Raw genomic sequence first — 20,425 nt, 5'->3', positions numbered from 1 at the left:
GACAAAGCCAGCATGTAATATTCGTTTTCAGGATCTTCTTCTTCATCTGCTGCTTCTTCTTCATCATAATGTTGGACAGCTAGAATGATTTTACTTGTGGGAAATAGTTCGAGTTTTCATTCTGCACCGATGTCTATTTATTTCTGTCCTTTTCTTGTGAGTTTCATGGAAAAAGCTTCAAGAGGCACCAAGTAGGATTGAATCTGACAAAGTACACAATGGCTGTCCTTCAGAAAATTATGTTAAATGCAGTACCAGAGCATCAGCAAAGGATTCATGGTGTATAAAAATATGGTTCAGGCTGAATCTCTGAAGGAGAAACATTTTTTTTTCCAGCTGTTAGAAACCATCCAACACATATCTAGTCATGGCATTTCTCCTTTTCAGTAACGCATCTGTACTCAATACTGTAATACATCAACCAGCATATAGCACCAAAAGCTTGTGTGCATCTTCTCAAAACCAGGTTTTTCATGTTTACCTATACTTAGTGGTCCATTACATAATGTTTATGTAACCATATAATCACAGTTTGTAACAGCCGTTGTTGGATGACGGATATAAATATAGGTAGTATAGAAGCAGGCATGTCATTCATTATTGTTAAGGTGAATAAAATGTTAGAAAATTTGCTCAGATAAGCAAAGAAAAGACAAGACAGTCTATAATTCCTTCACGAAATGCAGGTCAAGCATTCAGCCAAACTAGGAACTATATATTCTTCACAAGTGTTGGCCAGAACATCAAGAAACTAGAATTTCTTAGAATTGGGAATGTGGTGCTTCAAGAACAACTTTTTGTGTCAGTAAGCTGAAAAACTGCAGGTATTTCTACAGCAGTTTACAGGAGAGCCAGCTGGCCTAAATAGAAGAATCACTGAAGAAGACATTACACTTTTGACCTTACAGAGAGAGAAAAATGAGTAATACTCTTCTTATTAAGTAGCATAATCTCTGCCGTCATTGCACCTGTTTGTAAAAAAAAAAGTGATGAAAGCTGAAAATTCAGACTTCTCAAACGGGCTCCGGTCACTACTAATTGTGACTATTTTTTTACCCAATTTTCTCCCCAATTTAGCTGTGTCTAATCCCACCCGCTAGTTAGGTCACCACATGCTAACTGCTAACTGCCAATTCGGGGCACTAACTGCCACTTCTGTTACGTCAGCCAGCAGATAAACACATTGGCTAAAATTATGTTGAGTAATGGGAGGAGAAGGAGGGCCATCCTACTCATGCTACCCATTTTATCCATCCTGCAGTGGCACCACTCGAATGGCAACACTTTCATTGTAGGATTTGAAGTGTGGTCTGCATGTGCACTGACCCTTGTTTAGACACTGCCCCACTGCATTTTACAACAACGTGTCACAACTGTTCAGGTCTGTGGCTTTACAAGTTACAAGTTGGTCTTTCCAGGTTCCCTCGTCACCATCTAAGCATTGGCCCTTGGTGATATCTTTGGTGGTGCCACTCCCATCCGTGGCCAGGAATCAATAAAGACATGACTCTTGAGATGGCCATTTATTTCACTAGTGTGATACTAGACAACACAGGCATCTCTGAAATGATATTGGAGTTCAATTGGCAGTTAGTGTTCTCCTCCAAGCGTGTAGAGCTGCAATGATGTCACATTAGCGGCAGTTTGAAAAGACGCTTCATGTGACTCGGAGGAAGCATGTGCTAGCCTCCATCTTCCCAGGTTGGTAACATTGTGTGATAGCGGAGAGCTAGCTAACGGCTGGGAATTGGGGGAAACTCTCTTACAATGTAGATGTAGGTGTCTACACCCCTGTGGAACCTGCCTGAAGAGACCGCCTAGAGTTGCTCAATGGTTTGATGCTTCTCATTTGCTGCAGTGTAATATGTAGTCCAGTGTATTAAATGACAGTATGAGGTCTTTAAATACGTGATGCAGAATTCTCCCACATGCATGATGTCGGACTGCTTTGTGTCCCTCATTTCCACCATTGCCAAGTCCAATATCTACATTAAAGTAAGACAGTAAATGAGCTTTTTCCTGTTCCTTTAGAAGCTGTGTCTTATCTTGGCCAACAACATTTGTGTGTCAGGATTATAGTTACTTGGAATCACTGCGGTGTTGCTTGTATTCATTTTGCCCAAACCAAGATTATAAGATAATTAAATCTCACACTATGCAAACTGACACCTTGTAAACAGACATCTCAGAGCATAACATTAAAAATATATTGTCTCTGAGTGAGGCCTCTTGGTGGATAATTGGCGATATAAAAGGGCAGTTGAGCAGATAAGGGAACATAGGTTCTTCGTGCCCACAACTCATGAAGTTTTTATTGTGTGTAATGCATTTTTTATTGAGAGACCCATTTCGCAATTTCATTGCAAACGGCAATATATATATTCTCAGCCTGCTGAGTATCAGAGCATCAAACTGCAGCGCTTTGCCTTAAGTGAATAAAACCATCCTAATTACATTTTAGTGGATGTGACCAGGGTTCACTTTTAAAAGAGTAGGAATAACAGACTGTGTCGTGAGCTACAACTTATAGAATTTGCTTCGTCATTCTTCCAGCTATGAAATGAACAAAGTTTGTAGCTTTTCGTATAAATAATTCTTTTTGGTCAGTTACTCATGTCTAATAGGCCAATTTAAGTTTCTTCCTAGAACTCATTTAGAAAATCAGTTCTTGGAAAAACTAATCACTGAAAGATTGTTGAGGGAATCAAAAGTGGGAATCTTTTGGTACCTATATTTTCAAGAATGTGGAGTGGACAATAAAAATAAACAGTACGCTGTAGATCCACCAGATTATTTCCAGCCATACAGGACCAGGCTCCCATCTCTTTAATCATTTTGGTTAGACCAAAATACTCAAAACTAAAGGTCAAATTACTGTTTAAAAACACATTTGAAACCAGCGGTAAATCTGATGTGGTTTGTAGTGTTTGGCTCAATGGCGCACAAAAAACCTGTATTTTTGGGGGTTGTACTGGCTACTCTGCTCGCACACATCTCCACAACGAGGGGGAGCCTTTCCCAGCTAATGCCACAATATCGTCGACCTTTCTCTGCTTGCAATGTAAGCAGCAAGCTGATTTTTTATCGAAGGGCAGGACTTTCTATGCGTACAGACGCTATCTCGAACGCTGTGAGTGTTCCCATTTATATTTTAACCAGTGACTGTTCTCCTCATTTATAAAGTCTCTGGATGCACTTTCTGAAAAATAGAGGCTACATAAGCAAGACATTAAATATCACAGTTTTTCTGACCACACTGAAAACGATGACCAGGTAGTTTGGCTGAGTTTGCAAGCACTCAAATCTAGCAAGGTTGCTAACAACAGATTTGCTGTCACTAATCTATCACATCTCATTTAAATGTAGTTATGGTATAACTGAAGTGAAGGGAGGAGTGTGGCTGAAACCCCTTCTTTCAATCCAAAGTCCTATAAATTCACTGCCATGACGAAGTGTTCGCAATCCCCACCACCACCCGGTTCCTCAGTCCTGCATCGGTCCTACTACAGCTATGAGAGGGGATCTGGCCTTCTAGCTTCAGGTAGAAGCTTCCCAGAACTCCAGCCCAAGTTCTCAGTGTTCTGCCCCCTCCCTCAATCAATTCTCCCTTATACTACCACCACTTGTTGAAGGCATGGTCTGAACTCACAGACTAGCATTAAATATACGCTCACCGGCCCCTTTATTAGGTTGCTAGTTAAAGGTTGGAGCCCCTTTTGCCTTCAGAACTGCCTTAATTCTTCATGGCAGACTTTCAACAAGGTGTTGGAAACGTTCCTCAGAGATTTTGGTTGGTTATTTGAGTTCCTGTTGTCTTTCTATCACCTGGAACCAGTCTGCCCATTCTCCTCTGACCTCTCACATCAACAAGGCATTTTCATCCACACAACTGACCGCTCACTGGATATTTCCTCTTTTTCGGACCGTTCTCTGTGAACCCTAGAGATGGTTGTGTGTGAAAATCCCAGTAGATCAGCAGTTTCTGAAATACTCAGACCAGCTCGTCTGGCACCAACAACCACGCCACGTTCAAAGTCCCTTAAATCCCCTTTCTTCCCCGTTCTGATGCTCGGTCTGCACTTCAGCAAGTTGTCTTGACCACCTCTACATGCCTAAATGCAGTGAGCTATGGCCGTGTGATTGGCTGATGAGCTATTTGTGTTAACAAGCAATTGAACAATTGGCTGGTGAGTGTATAAAAAGAGTTATGGCTAACAAGCAAGTAAGCCAAATAGTTATATGGCTGTTTGACCTCAAATTGTTCTTGTTGTCTCGAATGCAGTTTACTAGTGAACTCAATACCATGGTAAGCTGTGTCTTCAGTACTTGTCGATGTGATACAATATTACTTATTACAAAGGTACGAACAAACGTGCTGAACAAATTGTGGTATACAGATTCACACAAGCTGCAATATTACTGTCAATAAGTGAAGGAAACCTACTTGTTTATAGCGCTCCCTTTTGGCGGACCAATGGCCAGCAACTGCATATTAAGCAGTACCTTTGCTGCTCATGTCAAAGCAGCTATTTGTACCATTTAATCTACCTTTTCTGTGATGTCTTAATGCTGCTAGTGCATTTATTTCATATGTAAAAAAGCTGAAAAGTTGTAGATTTTTATTTGGCTGGAGTCACAAACTATATTTCTGGATAGCAAACACATGAATAGACGCATACTTCACACTTCATGTGCAGAAAGTCCCACAGTCGCACTCAAAAGCCTTGTGGATAGCCTTCCTAAAAGAGTGGAGGCTGTTATTGCTGCCAAGGGAAGGCCAACACTATATTAATGTCCAAGAAGATCACGTGGACGTTTAGGTGTCCAAATACTTTTGTGTGTCTTTTGCAGTGTCTGTGAAAATCATACATTGCTCAGAGAAGCGCCAAAGATGAGGTGTTCCCAGACTTTTGATTACCTGTGTATATGGTTCGTTTACACAGCAACTACCAGCTCAGTCCTGTGATCATGGGCAGTAATACCCTCTGTGGTAACACAGCGGGCTGTGAGTGCAGGTGACAGGGAGCATTTGAAGCGCTCTCCGTTGGGATTCGGTGCTTGACCCGCTTCTGCCCGCCTCATTTATCACCTCTTTCCCTTCTCTCCACTCTCTCCACTTTCTCCAGTCTCTATAGCCTGATCCTATCTGCCTTAAGATAGCAGCCAGAACAGAGGAGCGCCACCCACATCGTTACATCGCCTCCTGGCAATTTGGAAGCGAAACCTGTGCTGCTTTATTTCCCCATTGTTTGTGCTATGGGAGGCTGAAGTGTGATGAATAAGGCACTTTCTCTATCTCACTGTCTCTCTCTCTCTCTCTCTCTCTCTCTCTCTCTCTCTCTCTCTCAGGATGGGCTACCGTGTGCTCTTCTCCCCTGGGATCCAACCCTGTACAGAGCCTTAAATAAACACTATATTACACACACAAGCCCGCAATTATTTTCCTACTCTCCCACCAAAAACACACTTGCGTGTTTCATTATTTCAAGGAATCCTCACTGCCCCCCAGTGGGAATTTGGTTTCTATTAGCGGTCTGCAGTTTCAGGACATGTTAACCCTTTAAGCTTTAAGGGCTTTACATACTGACTGATTCTTAGAAGTTAATGGATTGTAGGATAGTAAGCCTTCAAGCGACAGCCTCACACAGGACTAATCAGATTTACACATTTTCCCCTTAACCTAAATGCAGTCAAGCAGACAAGACATGCTTTGTGTCCGAAGTTATATACAAGGCTAGTATGGCCACTAGGGATAGGAAAAACACTTGATTCTTGCATGCATCCAGATTCTCTCGTGAAAGACTCCGAAGTGATTCACGAAACATAATCAGATTTTTGCTCAGTCTCTCTGTTTCCCCTTCCTTAGAACAAGCTCACTCAATAATGCGCACCCTAGAGACTTCATGAAGAAGGATCACTTTTGCTGCAGACTGGCTTGATGAAGCAAATTAAATTCCATTAATGCCTACATATTTGCAGTCTCAAATTTTGAGTATATGAAGAATTCCAGAAAACACTGTAAACATGCCATAATGTATGAATGTTACTTAATAAGTAACAACCAGCTCAGGAGATGCTAACCGGCGAATAATGTTCAGAGCTTTGCCCTTAAGTACAAATGTCTACTGAATGATGAACTGTAAAGCTGCAGTATAGAAAATAAAAATCAGTGGGGGACAGTAACTGAGTAACTAAGTAACTGAGTAAATGTAATTAGTTTCTGTACTTTAGTATTTTTTTGTGTATCTGTACTGAAGTTTTTCCATTCTGGGCGACTTTTTCCTTTCACTCCACTACATTTCAGAGTCTAATATCCGACTTTTTCCTCCTACGTTTTGAGAAATCTGTCGTTCCTTTTGGTTTCTCTGTGTATAAAAACGTAACATGTCAAAACGAAAGAAGCACAAAGCCATGCAGTCGAGACTGACGCAGCTTTTTTTCTGAATTTCTACAAACACCATTTCATTTTATAGTAAATGAGTTTGGGCTGGTTTATGTTTATGAACAGACGCCTACAGATCAACATAGTAAAGGAGCTCATCTGTGATCCTGAGTTTAAAGCTGGTTTTTATTCAACTTAAACTTGGAACTAAGTTGTAAATAAATCTGAAACTGAAACTTTGCTTGTGTGTAAAAAGTGATTTCAGAGCCACTCGGTTCTCCCTGATGGAAACTGTTTACCTTCAGTGTTTTGTGCTTCTGATCATTTTAATAGACGTCAGCGTCACTAATTAATGACGTTCTATTAAAAGACTGGTTTACCAAGAGAGACGCTGGAGGACTTTCACCTGAAATGAGTTCATGAAGCCAGTCTGGTTATAAAAATGATAACAGGACCAGATCAGAGCCAGAATTACTCTTTTAGTACTTTTACTTTATACTTAAGTACATTTGAAGGGAAATACTTTAGTACTTTTACTCAAGTGGAGGTCTAAAGGGAGGAACTTCTACTTTTACTGGAGTGATATTTTACCTTGGGGGTCTCTACTTTAACTCAAGTACATGATTTGTGTACTTCGTCCACCACTGATAAAAATACATAATCCGGGTTTTCCATAGTATTTCACATAGCTTAAGATTATCAGTAGTTCAGATGAGTTGTAAAACGATAAAACTTTTATACTTCTTCATTTCCTACAGGCACTTATAGCTGACTTTCAGGGTGCTGTTGCTATAATTACTGAAAACCCCAGTTTTTTTGGCTTGACTCACTCGATGAGTTACGTCTCTGACCATTTCAAAACAAAAAAAAGCCCTGTGCAGGAGAGCTGCACCTGCATTTACATTATTAGTATTTTAATCCAAAATAGATAAAAATAGATAAAATAGTTTATTTGTTTTAGATGGTAACCCAGCATGGTCATACTGGTTGACCAGCATATCAGCCTCCAAAAAACAACATTTGCTAGTTTTGGTGGTGACCAGCATAGCAGCCTTCAAAATACAATATATGCTGGTTATGCTGGTGACCAGTCTTGCTGTTCTATGTAGCTGGCAGTAGCAGCCAGAAGAAGTCTGACCTATCTGCCCCTTTGTCCTTTGTCCTCAACTTGCTTAACAACATGATTTGTTCTGAGACAAGTTCATTTATATTTAGGCATGCAGTGCTGATGCTAATTGGTGAAGTATAAGCTTCCATTACTTGTTTTAGATCAAGACTGACCTTGACCCTTATTAGTCCTACAATGGGGAAATTTCACCTCTGCCATCTAACCCATCCGTGCAGTGAAACATCACATACACACTAGTGAAGACGCACACTGGAGGGGCAGTGAGCACACTTGCCCGGAGCAGTGGGCAGCCCAATTCGCAGCGTCCGGGGAGCATTTGGGGGTTGAGTGCCTTACTCAGAGGATCGAGCCATCGACCTTCCGGTCACAGGGCTGGTTCCTTAACCTCCGGCCTATTGCTGCCCCTAAGATTAGCTAGATTAGCCCTGTGGCTCCAGTGTAAAACTAAGGAAACTTTTAATAAAGAAAAAGCACAGAGTTTTAAGGATTTAAGGTTAGGCCAATTATCTCTGAAGTAGTAGCTGGGGGTAGTAGTTTAGGCCGCATTACAGGGTCTTGAAGTGTGACTCACTGTGCTGTATTGGCTCAGTTTCGGTGTGTATTGACCCTGTTGCTCTGCTCTCCCACAGGTTCATCCTTTGTTGATGCGCGAGCGGCGCTCCGAGTCGCACAGGAACAAGCTGCTGCGACGGACGGTCAGTGTGCCGGTGGAAGGGCGGCACCATCCTGAGATGGGTGAGTGAGAGAGAGAGTGAGACATTGATTCACACACACACACACACACGGGCTGTCAACACTCTTCCCCTACGCCTCACGCTTTTACACCTCTAACAAGAGTCCCCTGCGGCTGGCCAGAAACCACTGCGTAGGGGTGGAAATGTCGCCCGTTGGTCTGATCTAAAACCGGTTTTGTGTCTTCCCCTATAACGGTTGATGGAACAGTTTGTGAGGATTCTAATTTATCAGTCTTCCAGTAGCTAAAACAGTAGTAGCAGTCATTTTGAGACCTAAATTTTACTTATACTTTTGTCTGTTTTTATAGTTAAGTTGTGTCAGACCCTACAATGCTGATCTAATACACTCACCAGCCACTTTATTAGATACACCTGTTCACTTGCTTGTTAACACAAATAGCCAATCAGCCAATCACACGGTCACAGCTCACTGCATTTAGGCATGTAGAGGTGGTCAAGACAACTTGCTGAAGTGCAGACCGAGCATCAGAACGGGGAAGAAAGGGGATTTAAGTGACTTTGAGCGTGGCGTGGTTGTTGGTGCCAGACGGGCTGGTCTGAGTATTTCAGAAACTGCTGATCTACTGGGATTTTCACACACAGCCATCTCTAGGGCTTACAGAGAACGGTCCAAAAAAGAGGAAATATCCATCCATCCGTTTTCTAAGCCGCTTCTCCGTCAGGGTCGCGGTGGGGGGTGCTAGAGCCTATCCCAGCAGTCCTAGGCCGGAAGGGAGGGGGTGCTGGAGCCTATCCCAGCAGTCCTAGGCTGGAAGGCAGGATACACCCTGGACAGGTCGCCAGTCCATCGCAGGGCAGAGAGACAGACACTCACACCAGGGGGCAATTCAGCATGTCCAATTGGCCTGACTGCATGTCTTTGGACTGTGGGAGGAAACCCACGCAGACACAGGGAGAACATGCACACAGAGGGGACCCCCGTCACCCGGCAGGGGAATCAAACCCAGGCCCTCCTTGCTGTGAGGCAACAGCGCTACCAACCACGCCACCATGCCGCACAGGAAATATCCAGTGAGCGGTCAGTTGTGTGGATGACAATGCCTTGTTGATGTGAGAGGTCAGAGGAGAACGGGCAGACTGGTTCCAGATGATAGAAAGACAACAGTAACTTAAATAACCAACCAAAGTCTCTGAGGAACGTTTCCAACACCTTGTTGAAAGTCTGTCATGAAGAATTAAAACAGTTCTGAAGGCAAAAAGTGGCCCAACCTTTTACTAGTGTACCTAATAAAGTGGCCGATGAGTGTGTACTTGATCAGTATCAGCACCTCTAATGACCTTGTTAAATTAATCAGGTATCAGGCAGACGTAAACAATTCAGCACTGTTTCTCTAAAATGGATTCTCACTTTGTGTTTTTAGTGGGGGGCCCATATCTATTCATTAATAATGTTTGCATGTTTGTTTTACATTTTCAACCTCTGTTTACACCAGCTGGTTTAGTTGCTGTGTATGTACATTGTAAACAAGCTTTGTTTTGATTGGCTGCCCTGTATTGTGCCTCATTCAAAAAACACTCCTTATAACTTCAGTGTAAATGGGTGGGGCTAAACTGCTGTTGGCTGAAGAGGTAGATATATGTGAATATGGTTTTTGTGACATCACACAGACAATACATTCAAAACAAGCTGTTTTTGCAGCCTAGGCCTTATTCATACATACATACATACAACAAAGTTACACAGACCTTCCTGTTTCCAGACAGATAGATGGTCACATCAGTCACTTTGCTCTATAAAAATATCATTTACACACACGATATATTTGTTTATCCTCGACAGCATTCTGACTTCTGATTAGGCAGAATTTTCAAGCCTGGTAGATCAACTAAGAAATCTGTCTGCAGTACAGAATGTTTACCTCGTATTTCGTCATGAATTAAACTAAATTTAAAAAGATAGCATTTTTAAGCTTATATATGGTTTTCCATTTATTTTTCACTGAATTTCATGGCTTATTTTAGTGTATTTTGCTGTTATGTGTGTGGTTCATGGAAAAAATCTCTTTTCTAAACCTCTATTTTTTTTTTTGTACACACAGCCTGTGTGAAAGCCTGACCAGTTAACATGGGCACCGGAATGAAAAGCATGATTATCTGCAGAAACAGCGTGTGTGAATCGGGCCTTAGATTCCAGATGTGCGCTGTATGGACTGGACAATGAGCACTTTTGAAACTCTCATTCATGAAGTGGAAATTTCAGCTTTTCATGATTATAGGCCCTTGAAACTGAATGCTCTGTACACTGGTCAGGATTATTAATGACCACATTACAGGCAGATGTCTTTGGGTGAGCATATGAAACGAGTTTTTCTGGGCGATGCACCATGCACAGCAACATGGGTAGACGCCCCTCTTAACAAAGGGTGACAGGATGTCAGAATAAAAGTCCTCTGCAGGAGAGCTATGCTGATTCTTTTGTGCTTCTCAACAGATTTTTCTGCAGTTAGATTTATATTATTAGCATTTTAATGTAAACAAAAAAATTCTAATAGATTTTTAGGTGATTTTTTTTTAAGACCTATTTTTAAAAGCTAAAATAGTTAAGATGTCTGCACTAAAATAGTTAAGATGTGTTTCACTGCACTAAATTAAACAAAAATAATATGGTTAAGTATGAAATGCTACAGTGTGCCTCATTTTAATAATCCTTAATTAACAAAATTTCATAAAAGAGATGCGTAATGTTTTAAAATGAACTGTAACAGCACAATATGCAGCAGATTTACTAAGGTGCTCTGTATTAACACTGTGCTGGTGGGAGCACCTAACTCAGGGGGGTTATCTATAGCAGTAACGTTCCTGCCACACGTACAGAAGCCACAGTGCAGGAATAACGAAGTTAAGAAGATTACAGAACCACAGTTTCAGTATGTGCTTCTAATTGTTTTGTAAAAGAAAAGTGTCAGATCATTATTTAGGTAAACCTGCTGTTTGACAGTGTAAGGTGTGCATAAAATATAAGGCATCATTGTTTCTCTAAAACGGTTTGGCTTGTTTTTTTTTTCGTTTTTTCACCTGTTCAGTAAATCGCGAGAGTTGCTTTGTTAAAAATGGAGGTTGAAATGATGCTGAACGTTAGTAAAGCTGCCCCATATGAGGTATTTCGATTTTGAATTGAAGAAGAAAAAACCTAATAGATGTACTTTTTTTTCTCAAAATGTATCCAGAATTCAATTGTTGAGATGTAAATGAAGTCATAGAGTGGTATGATGTGAGCTTAGAGGAACTTGCTGACTAAGTCACTGATGTCTTTACAGTAGTGGAACCAGGGTTCTCCATGTCTACAGCACAAATATATACATTTTATTTAGTATCCAGAACCAGCAGTGAACCTACATGTGTCTTCTTGGCAGTGATGGACTGGAGATGGTAGTCGTAGGCTGGAGGTTAGAGAACTAGCCTTGGGAACGGAAGGTTGTTGGTTTGATCCCCCAAGCTGACAGGACATGACTGAAGTACCACTGAGCAAGGCACCTAACCCCCGACTGCTGCCCGGGTGCTGTGGATAGGGCTGCCCACTGCTCCGGGCAAGTGTGCTCACTGCCCCCTAGTGTGTATTTGGTGTTTCACTGCACAGATTAAATGCAGAGGTGAATTTCCCCGTTGTGGGATTAATAAAGGGTAACTTAAAATGTAGTTTTATACGTAAAGCTGATGATGGAAAAATATTGATGAAGTTGAAAAAAAAAATGTTTTGCCTTATAAGATCATACCACGATCTTTTTTAAAAACACATTTTAGGCCAAAGCATTAACAAAAAAAGTATTGTAAAACAGCATCTCAGGCTCACGTTCATAACAACTTCATGCAGGAACTTTCTGTGCTGTTGCTTTTAGAGGCATTTAACTCTTCAGTCGTCTGGTTCCTGTCACCACCACTGTGAACAGTTCATTTGGAGTGAGGGAAAATTGTGGAAATTCGATTTTTCACAAAATGATTACTTTTAGAATGTCATTTCGCCGGGTCCAGATGGTGGTATCCTATGGTCAGTGCAGAAAGGCAGCGTCTACTCATGGCTGTATGTGCTGGTGCTTTACATCCTAAGGGGAGGATTTGTGCACCCAGGCCGGCCCTCCCTCTAGACTGAACAAGACTTTAAGAGTAGAATCCTCATCCACAGTGTAATGTAGTTTGAGACTGAGCTGAATCCGTGTCTGGAAAACTGTCCAGAAGTGATGTAGACCCACTAGTCGGAATAAAGAAGACGGCTGAACTGCAGAAAATGACATTACGGAGCTTGTGTTAGACGACTGTGAGCAGTCAGAGGACGGATTCTCAGCCTGTGAGGAGGGATTCGGTGACATGTTGACCTGCTTTGTCATGGCTTGGTTTTGAGCTGACTGTTCTGTGGAGATTTGCCTCTTTACACAGAGACGCTGCTTGTGGGCATGAGCCTGTGTTGTCTGAGTTCTTGTGAAACCTCTTGTGGGAGTTCTTGGTTTTTAGAGGCGTTGGAGAGCCCTTTGAAGTCGTCAGCAATAGCAAAAGGCTGTTGTCATTGCAGATGTATTAATTGTTGGGCTTTTGTTGTAAAACAATTGAGAACTGAACACTGAAACAATGAAAAAAGAACTGTGTGTAGAAAAAGAGACATTTCTTTATTTGAAGTGGGTGAAAAGTTATTGTTGCAGAAAGAAAAAAAACATTTTGGCCATGTCATCATTACTTGTGGGGGGAAAAGCAAACAGACTTTACAAAAAGTGTATCTGTGTAACGTTTCAGTTTTCCAAAGAAATTTTGCAGAAATATTTTTCTACATCTCCAAAGTCCAGTCTTAGAAGTTGGTTGCATTTTCTGCACTGGACAATCCAGGGTTGCAATGCATAAACCCCTCATTACAAGGACGAGTCTCCCGTCAGTCTCCCATCAGTCTCCCGTCATAATATTCCACATGAGTGCAGTATTTTAGTGTACGGCAAGAAAACAGTCCGGGCCTGAATGCTTGATCCCTACCATGAGGGGGGGCAGTGGGTCTGTTTTGTTGTGTAAGGTATTCTGCTGGCATGATCTGGCTCCACGTTTTGAAGAAAGGGGCACTGGAAGTCAATACAAACTTATTCTGGTATCCAATGATGGAAGAACTGTCTTGATTGGAGTCTCTTCCAGGTTGACAGTCCTTCCATCCACAGGGCAAGAGAGGTCACTGAATGATTTGATGAGTACGAAAATGATGTTAATTATGTGCTGAAGCTTATGCAATTGAAAACCTGTGGGAGACCTCTGACTGGTGTGTTATATAAGACTCTCCTCCACATCATCAAAACGACAAGTGAGGGAATATATTGTGGAATACTGGTGTTCCATGCCTTCAGTACAGTTCAGGAGAATCTATAACAAGGCACATTGAAGCTGTCTTGGTGGCCTCGACCTTACTAAGTCGCTTTATGTTCGTTTTTCCTTTAACTTGTCACCCCTCCGTGTTACTTATAGTCTGAAAAATATCACTTATAGTCTGCAACAGGAGAAATTTATGCCATTATAACACATTTCTCATGGCTATTTCTTGCGTGCTTGCCAAGGAAAGCTTGCTGGGACGTGCAAATTCATAATGAATGTCTTCAACGTCCCAGTAATTTATGAATTTATTAAGGTTGTCTAATGGACAACTGGTTTATGTTGTCTTTCAGTCTGTGTGGGTGTCTGTGTAATGGGTGAATGTGTGTGTGACTTTGTGTGTGTGTGTTTTTATGTCACTTAGGCTACTCCTACCTTGTTGCTAATGCCGTTGATGATAATGTTAATTAACACCCAAGTAGACTGACAGGTCAATGATGTTTATGCACTGAACGTTCCTAATGCACCGAGGAGTGCGGCCTACAGCTGCGTCAGTCTTCTGCACTGTTCTGAGTAGAGTTCTGTGCTATAGTTCATCTGTTATTATGAACTGCCCAGGCCTTATTCAAAATAAGTAAATGGAACAAAAAGATATGTTTGGACATCTGTATATCCAAAATGACCAGACCTATCCCCAGTATATCGCTCCACTTAAATTGTCATCATTTTACTTAGATGTATAAACGACCATTAAGGACAAGTTATTTGTTCTTTAGTGTTAGGAGGAAAGTAAAAACTATATTTTTAACAGATAATTACATAAAAGCCTCAACAGTTGAATGTAATATCAATGTTTTTGAGTATATAGTAGGGCTGAACAATATGAGGCAACATTTCTAATTGCAGTTTTTTTCTGAGTAATATAGTTTCTGTGTTTTAAATGCAGTTATTTAATTAAATTACGCTCTGGGATGTTTTTTTTGCCAAGAAGAGAAGCACATTGGACGCTGAATGTAATGTGATAGACTGCCAGTTAACAAGCTCTGCATTATTTGGTTAAAGTTAAAATGTGTTAAACTGGGAATAATGTATTTTGTACAGTACATTGTACACTTTCAGATTATAATTTCAGTACATAAAACATTTAATCATTCAGCCCTTTTATCTTTACTACAGCCTCCATTCTTTTCAGGAGACTTGTTTACATTTTTTTTTAAACAAATCTGCAAGGATATTTTTCCACACCTCTGAAGTTCAGTCTTAGAAGTTGGTTGCAAGTTTTACAACTCTTCAGTCAATAAAACCTTGCTCCACATCTCACATGTTCAGTTTCAGGGTTTCTTCCAGAAGGACTCCAGAGACAGAAGGAAAGAAGGACAAGAAAACAGTTTAATCTTAATAATATTTAATAATTCGATAGATAATATTTTTTGTAAGTTAAAGTCCTCGGCACGGGTCCCAACGTCGGCCCAGGTCTTCAAATGTGTAGAGCCTCGCAGATCCTGCCGTATTGAGGCGGAGTCTACCCCCTTGGCAAGTGGGCAGGGACCAACTGGTGGCAGCGGGGAGGGAGGAGGGGAAAGACAGCATCTAAAAGCAGCAAAGCAGGTGTGTAAGTTGAGTCATTTTAAAGGCAGGTGGAGGCTTGTGATTGGTCAGAGTAATGAGTCTCACAGGCAGAACTTGTGCTAAAGCGTTCATTGCTGATATATTTGTTTGTCTATATTCTTTTTAGTAGTAACAGTTTCTTGACAGCTACACATCCTTTCAGACCCATAGTGCTGAGTTGTTTTCTCACAGTGGAAGGATGGACAGAAGGATGGAGGAAGGATGGACAGAAGGATGGACAGAAGCACCTGTGAATGTTTTCAGATCTGACGCAAGAGTGGAGCTTAAATTCTATCAGAGTTAAAACCTTTAAATGCTGTTTATCTGATGGTGATAGTTTTGGTTATTTATCATGTCCTGCACTGTTGTTACAAGTTAGGTGTTTGGAAACTCCTGTTTCGTCACTTATTTTCTTCTGACCTTCCTCGTACTTATGCAAGTGGATCATCTTATATCCAGTCTCCTCAGAGTTATCTCCTATATAGTTATCTATGTAGGCAGTTGAAGCCAAACCTAAACTGCATGATTTTACCGTTTATTAGCGGTCTTCTAGGTTGGGAGCTCAATCAGAAGTGATGGATGATCTGATGAGAGAGGAGAAATAAGCCAAAGAGCTAGAAGAGAGAAAATGTGTACAGTAGACTGTAAAAATGGAGGAGGTACTTGTTGAACACAGACAAATAAGATCCTTTATCATGGTTATCATGTTTATAATGGATCCAGATGTCAATGCTCTTTCTTTACAAATTTCAAATCAGCTGCCAGTTTGTGGTGAAATATCTTCCAGCTCTCAGAGTGATATCAGCGTTTCTCCAACACTTGCTCATCCTCGGCTTTTACGTTTTCATTATGCATAAGCACAAACAGACATTAAATAAAATTATATTTAGTATTGTATATATTGTATAGTATTGTATAAATATTATTAAATATAAACTACGTTGCCAAAAGTATTCACATGCATAAGAACTTGAGTGACATCCCATTATTAATCCACAGGGTTTAATGTGATGTCGGCCCACCCTTTAACAGCTATAACTATATATAACAGCTTCAACTCTTTCAAGGCTTTACACAAGGTTTAGATGTGTTTATAGGAATTTTTGACCGTTCTTGCAGAAGCACATTTGTGAGGTCAGACACTGATGTTGGACGAGAAGGCCTGGCTCACAGTCTCCGCTCTAATTCATCCCAAAGGGGTTCTATGGGGTTGAGGTCAGGACTCTGTGCAGGCCAGTCAAGTTCCTCCACACCAAACTGGCTCATCCGTGTCTTTATGGACCTGCTTTGTCCACTGGTGCGCAGTCATGTTGGAGCAGGAAGGGGCCGTCCCCAAACTGTTCCCACAAAGTTGGGAGCATGAAATTGTCCAAAGAAGCGTGATTGGTCACTCCAGAGAACACGTCTCCACTGCTCTAGAGTCCAGTGGCGGCGCTTTACACCACTGCATTTAGCGCTTTGCTTTGCGCTTGGTGATGTAAGGCTTGGATGCAGCTGTTTGGCCATGGAAACCCATTCCATGAAGCTCTCTATGCTGTTCTTGAGCTGATCTGAAGGCCACATGAAGTTTGAAGGTCTGTAGTGATTGACTCTGCAGAAAGTCGGTGACCTCTGCGCACTATGCCCCTCAGCATCCGCTGACCGCTCTGTCATTTTACATGGCCGACCACTTCGTGGCTGAGTTGCTGTCGTTCCCAGTCGCTTCCACTTTATAATCCCACTGACAGTTGATCGTGGAATATTTAGTAGTGAGGAAATTTCACGACTGGACTTGTTACACAGGTGGCGTCCGATCACGGTACCACGCTGGAATTCTCTGAGCTCCTGAGAGTGACCCATTCTTTCACTAATGTCTGTAGAAGCAGTCTGCAGGCCTAGGGGCTCGGCTTTATACACCTGTGGCCACGGAAGTGACTGGAACACCTGAATTCAATGATTTGGATGAGTGAGTGAAGACATATAGTGTTTTTTTTTTTTTTTTGCAATATGTACTCAAGAAAAATCATCTCACACACGTGTTTATTGACTCAAAGAAGTGAGTAATGGCTGATACAGGATTTTCCACTGTACATCAGTCATAGTGTATGATATGTATGAAGCAGCTTGTGGGTCCCGGCCCTGCCTGAGCCACCCACCCCCCTGTCAGAAGAATGTGTTTCAGTACATCAGAACTAGCAGTGACTGTGCTGCCACCAAATCTGAGGGGTGGAATCCCTCTTCTGCAAGTATTTAAAGTCTTAGTGAAGGACTTTGAAGCAGTCCTGTAGGGCTTTTTGAGAGACGTTTGATAGCGTTTCGATGCACTCATCAAAAGAGGCTTTGAAACATAGCTTGCATGCTTGCTTGTCATATTTATAAGCCAGCTTTTTTGAGTTAAACTGTTGGTAAATACATTTTTGGGTTCTTGTTTGGGAACCAAGTTTTTAAAACATGGTTCTGTGTTCCTACCTATTAATGGCTTATATGAGATGAACATATTTTGCATGTAATCATGAGTCCATGATTGCGTTCACATGCAGTGCATGGATGTGTGACTTTTTCATTCTCTGTAGTCTGTTATGACACAATATTATTCATCTTGCTTTGATGTAGAAAATCAAATAGCTGTTCCTTTTTAGTTTGGCACATTCATTCTCTTTGTGGTTAGCAGCAATTATAAAATTGGCAGGGTTACATTAATAGAAAGCCAGATATTGTCCTAAAACAGCAAGCATGATGGTTTGAGCTACAAGCTTACAGCGCTGTGCTTTTTTTGTTATTCTCTATTACACATGTAGTCTAGTTGTTGAAGACACTGGACTCGCGATGGTATTTCAGTAAAGTGAAAAGGCTTTTTTAATACGTTCCACTTTCTCTGGGTTAGAAGTGGGCAATATGGCACAGAATCATTTTGTGAGACCTACCAGGATGTTCAAAGTTTGGTAAGTTGAAACAGAAGTGGCATATTTTATCAAATATCTTTGAAAAATTCTATAGAAAAAAATGCTAATTCTAATTATCATTAAAAAAAAAATTTAGGGAAGAGCAAACCAACACTGCTTGCTTTTTGCTCAGTAATTTTAAGAATATTTGAGCAACATTATTTTTTAAGTCAACTTCTACATTTCCTTCAAATAAAAACAGAAACTTTCCAGCACCTACTGTTTATCAACAATTCAGCCAAAAGTGGAAGGAGTGCAACTTTTACAACACCAGTGGTGGACAGTAACTGAGTAACTGAGTAAATGTAATTAGTTTCTGTACTTTAGTATTTTTTGGTGTATCTGTACTGAAGTTTCTCCATTTCTGAGCGACTTTTTCCTTTCACTCCACTACATTTCTGAGTCTAATATCCGACTTTTTCCTCCACTACATTTTGAGAAATCTGTCGTTCCTTTTGGTTTCTGTGTGTATAAAAACGTAACATGTCAAAACGAAAGAAGCGCAAAGCCAGAGCACCAATCAGGGCCCAGCGGTCACTTTGTTTAGAGCTGGTTTTGACCTGTTGGTCATACCGACCCAGTGCAGCACGCAGTTCAACGTCAGCGCAGCAGCGTAAAACTTTGGGAGGGTCTGTTCAACATAAATGATGAACTAACCTAACTTTGTGTAAATAGAGCTCAATATAGAAATATGTCCACATATGCAGTCGAGACTGACGCGGCTTTTTTCTGAATTTCTACAAACACCATTTCATTTTATAGTAAATAAGTTTGGGCTGGTTTATGTTTATGAACAGACGCCTACAGATCAACATAGTAAAGGAGCTCATCTGTGATCCTGAGTTTAAAGCAGGATTTTATTAAAACAGTTGCAAATTAATCTTAAACTGAAACTACTTTTTCTTTATATTAAAGTTCATTTGAAGGTAAATACTTTAGTGCTTTTACTTAAGTTAACTTCTACTTTTACTCGAGTAATTTTTTACCTTGGGGTTTAACTCAAGTTCACGGTTTGTGTCCGTAATATAATATAAAATATTTAGACAGTGTGTCACTTCTGGCAAATTAATTTCTGACTACAAGTAGAAGAGGAAATATCAACACAGTAAACTTAAAATGTTTTTCTATCTTTTATGTACAAATTTACTGTCTGTTTTTGCTAAATCTTCAAGACAATAACTGTTTTTAATTTGTATTCATATCTATCTTCTCTCATTGTTTATTTTGAGGAGGTTGTTAAAACGAACCCTGCCGTGTGGTGGCTGTACTGAATCTCACTGTGAGGTAATTACATCCTTCAAAGTGATGCCGATTATACTCAGCAAGAAGATGAAGGTCACGACTCCCTTCAGCTCTGAGGTCTCTTTAGACTCCCATTTACCAGAACTCCCTGGGGATCATGTGACTCCTGCCTCACTCTCATGCTCCAATCAGCGTGCTAGCTCTCCAGAGTACTGATCATGTCCACCTGCAGGTCATTGATAAGTTTAGTGTAAAGCCTGGGCTTGTAGGCTAGGTTCTCTGTGAGGAATTGCTTCTGTCTCTAGCGCTACTGAGCGCTCTTATCATTCATTTTCTAAGCCACTTCTCCCTCAGGAGACGTTTTGACAATGATCTGTTGTGCCTTCTTACGTCTTTCTCTCAGCAATGGAGTCTTCCTTAGCTTTTACCCATGAAGCCCGTCTTGGGTTAGTGTGTGTGGCGTATGGTATGGGTTGAAGCCATCCTTTCGGACTGATCCAGGTCTCTGGATGTCACATGTGGTGTTTTTTCCATTGTCCCAACTTTCAAAGACTTTTCTCATTGATTTTCCTCTTTGACCCACATCCTAGGAGGTTCTTCACAGTTCCATGAACAATAAGCTTCTTAATTACATTGCACACTGTTGAAACAGGGACGTCATGGCCTTTGGAGACGGCCTTGTACCCTTTACCATTGTTGTGTGTGGAGATAACAGCACTTCTGATGCTCTCAGACGGCTCTCTTGTCTTCACCTTTGTGAAAAGGCATCAGGGAAAGTGAAGAGGCCCTTTTAAGCATTAAAGCTTTTATTCATTGGTTAATTAAAGTTACGTGGGCCCTTATTTGTTATAGGTGATTCTTCTGTTATCATATGGGAGTCTAATCTGAATGGAATTCATCAAATGGGTGCCAGTAATTGTATTGAGCATGTCTGTATATTTACCAAAGATGTTTAATAACACATTATTATTACAAGAAGATATTGTACTTTATGCAGATCTGTCCAGGGTGTGTCCTGCCTTCCACCCAATGACAGCTGGGATAGGCTCCAGCACCTCCTCGCTACCCAGAAGGATAAGCGGTTTAGATTGTGGGTGGATGTGTGTGTACATTA

General features: G+C 41.0%; 1 protein-coding gene across 9 annotated transcripts in view; it reads left to right on the top strand.

Moving 5' to 3' along the window:
- Positions 1–20,425, top strand: part of syngap1b (synaptic Ras GTPase activating protein 1b) — a 183,262-nt gene that overhangs the window by 55,204 nt on the left and 107,633 nt on the right. For all 9 annotated transcript variants that reach the window (XR_005129590.1, XM_037534099.1, XM_017708749.2 and 6 more), the window contains one exon: positions 8,141–8,246. Coding sequence is in view for 8 of the 9 variants with exons in the window: in XM_037534099.1 (XP_037389996.1) it covers positions 8,141–8,246 (106 nt within the window). In the remaining variant the exon portion in view is untranslated. The remainder of the gene's footprint in view (positions 1–8,140; positions 8,247–20,425) is intronic.

This window comes from Pygocentrus nattereri, chromosome 24 (genome assembly GCF_015220715.1).
Source record: "Pygocentrus nattereri isolate fPygNat1 chromosome 24, fPygNat1.pri, whole genome shotgun sequence".
NCBI classification, from domain to species: Eukaryota; Metazoa; Chordata; class Actinopteri; order Characiformes; family Serrasalmidae; genus Pygocentrus; species Pygocentrus nattereri.
The sequence above is the reverse complement of the archived record's forward strand: the minus strand, read 5'-3'. Positions and strand labels throughout refer to the sequence as shown.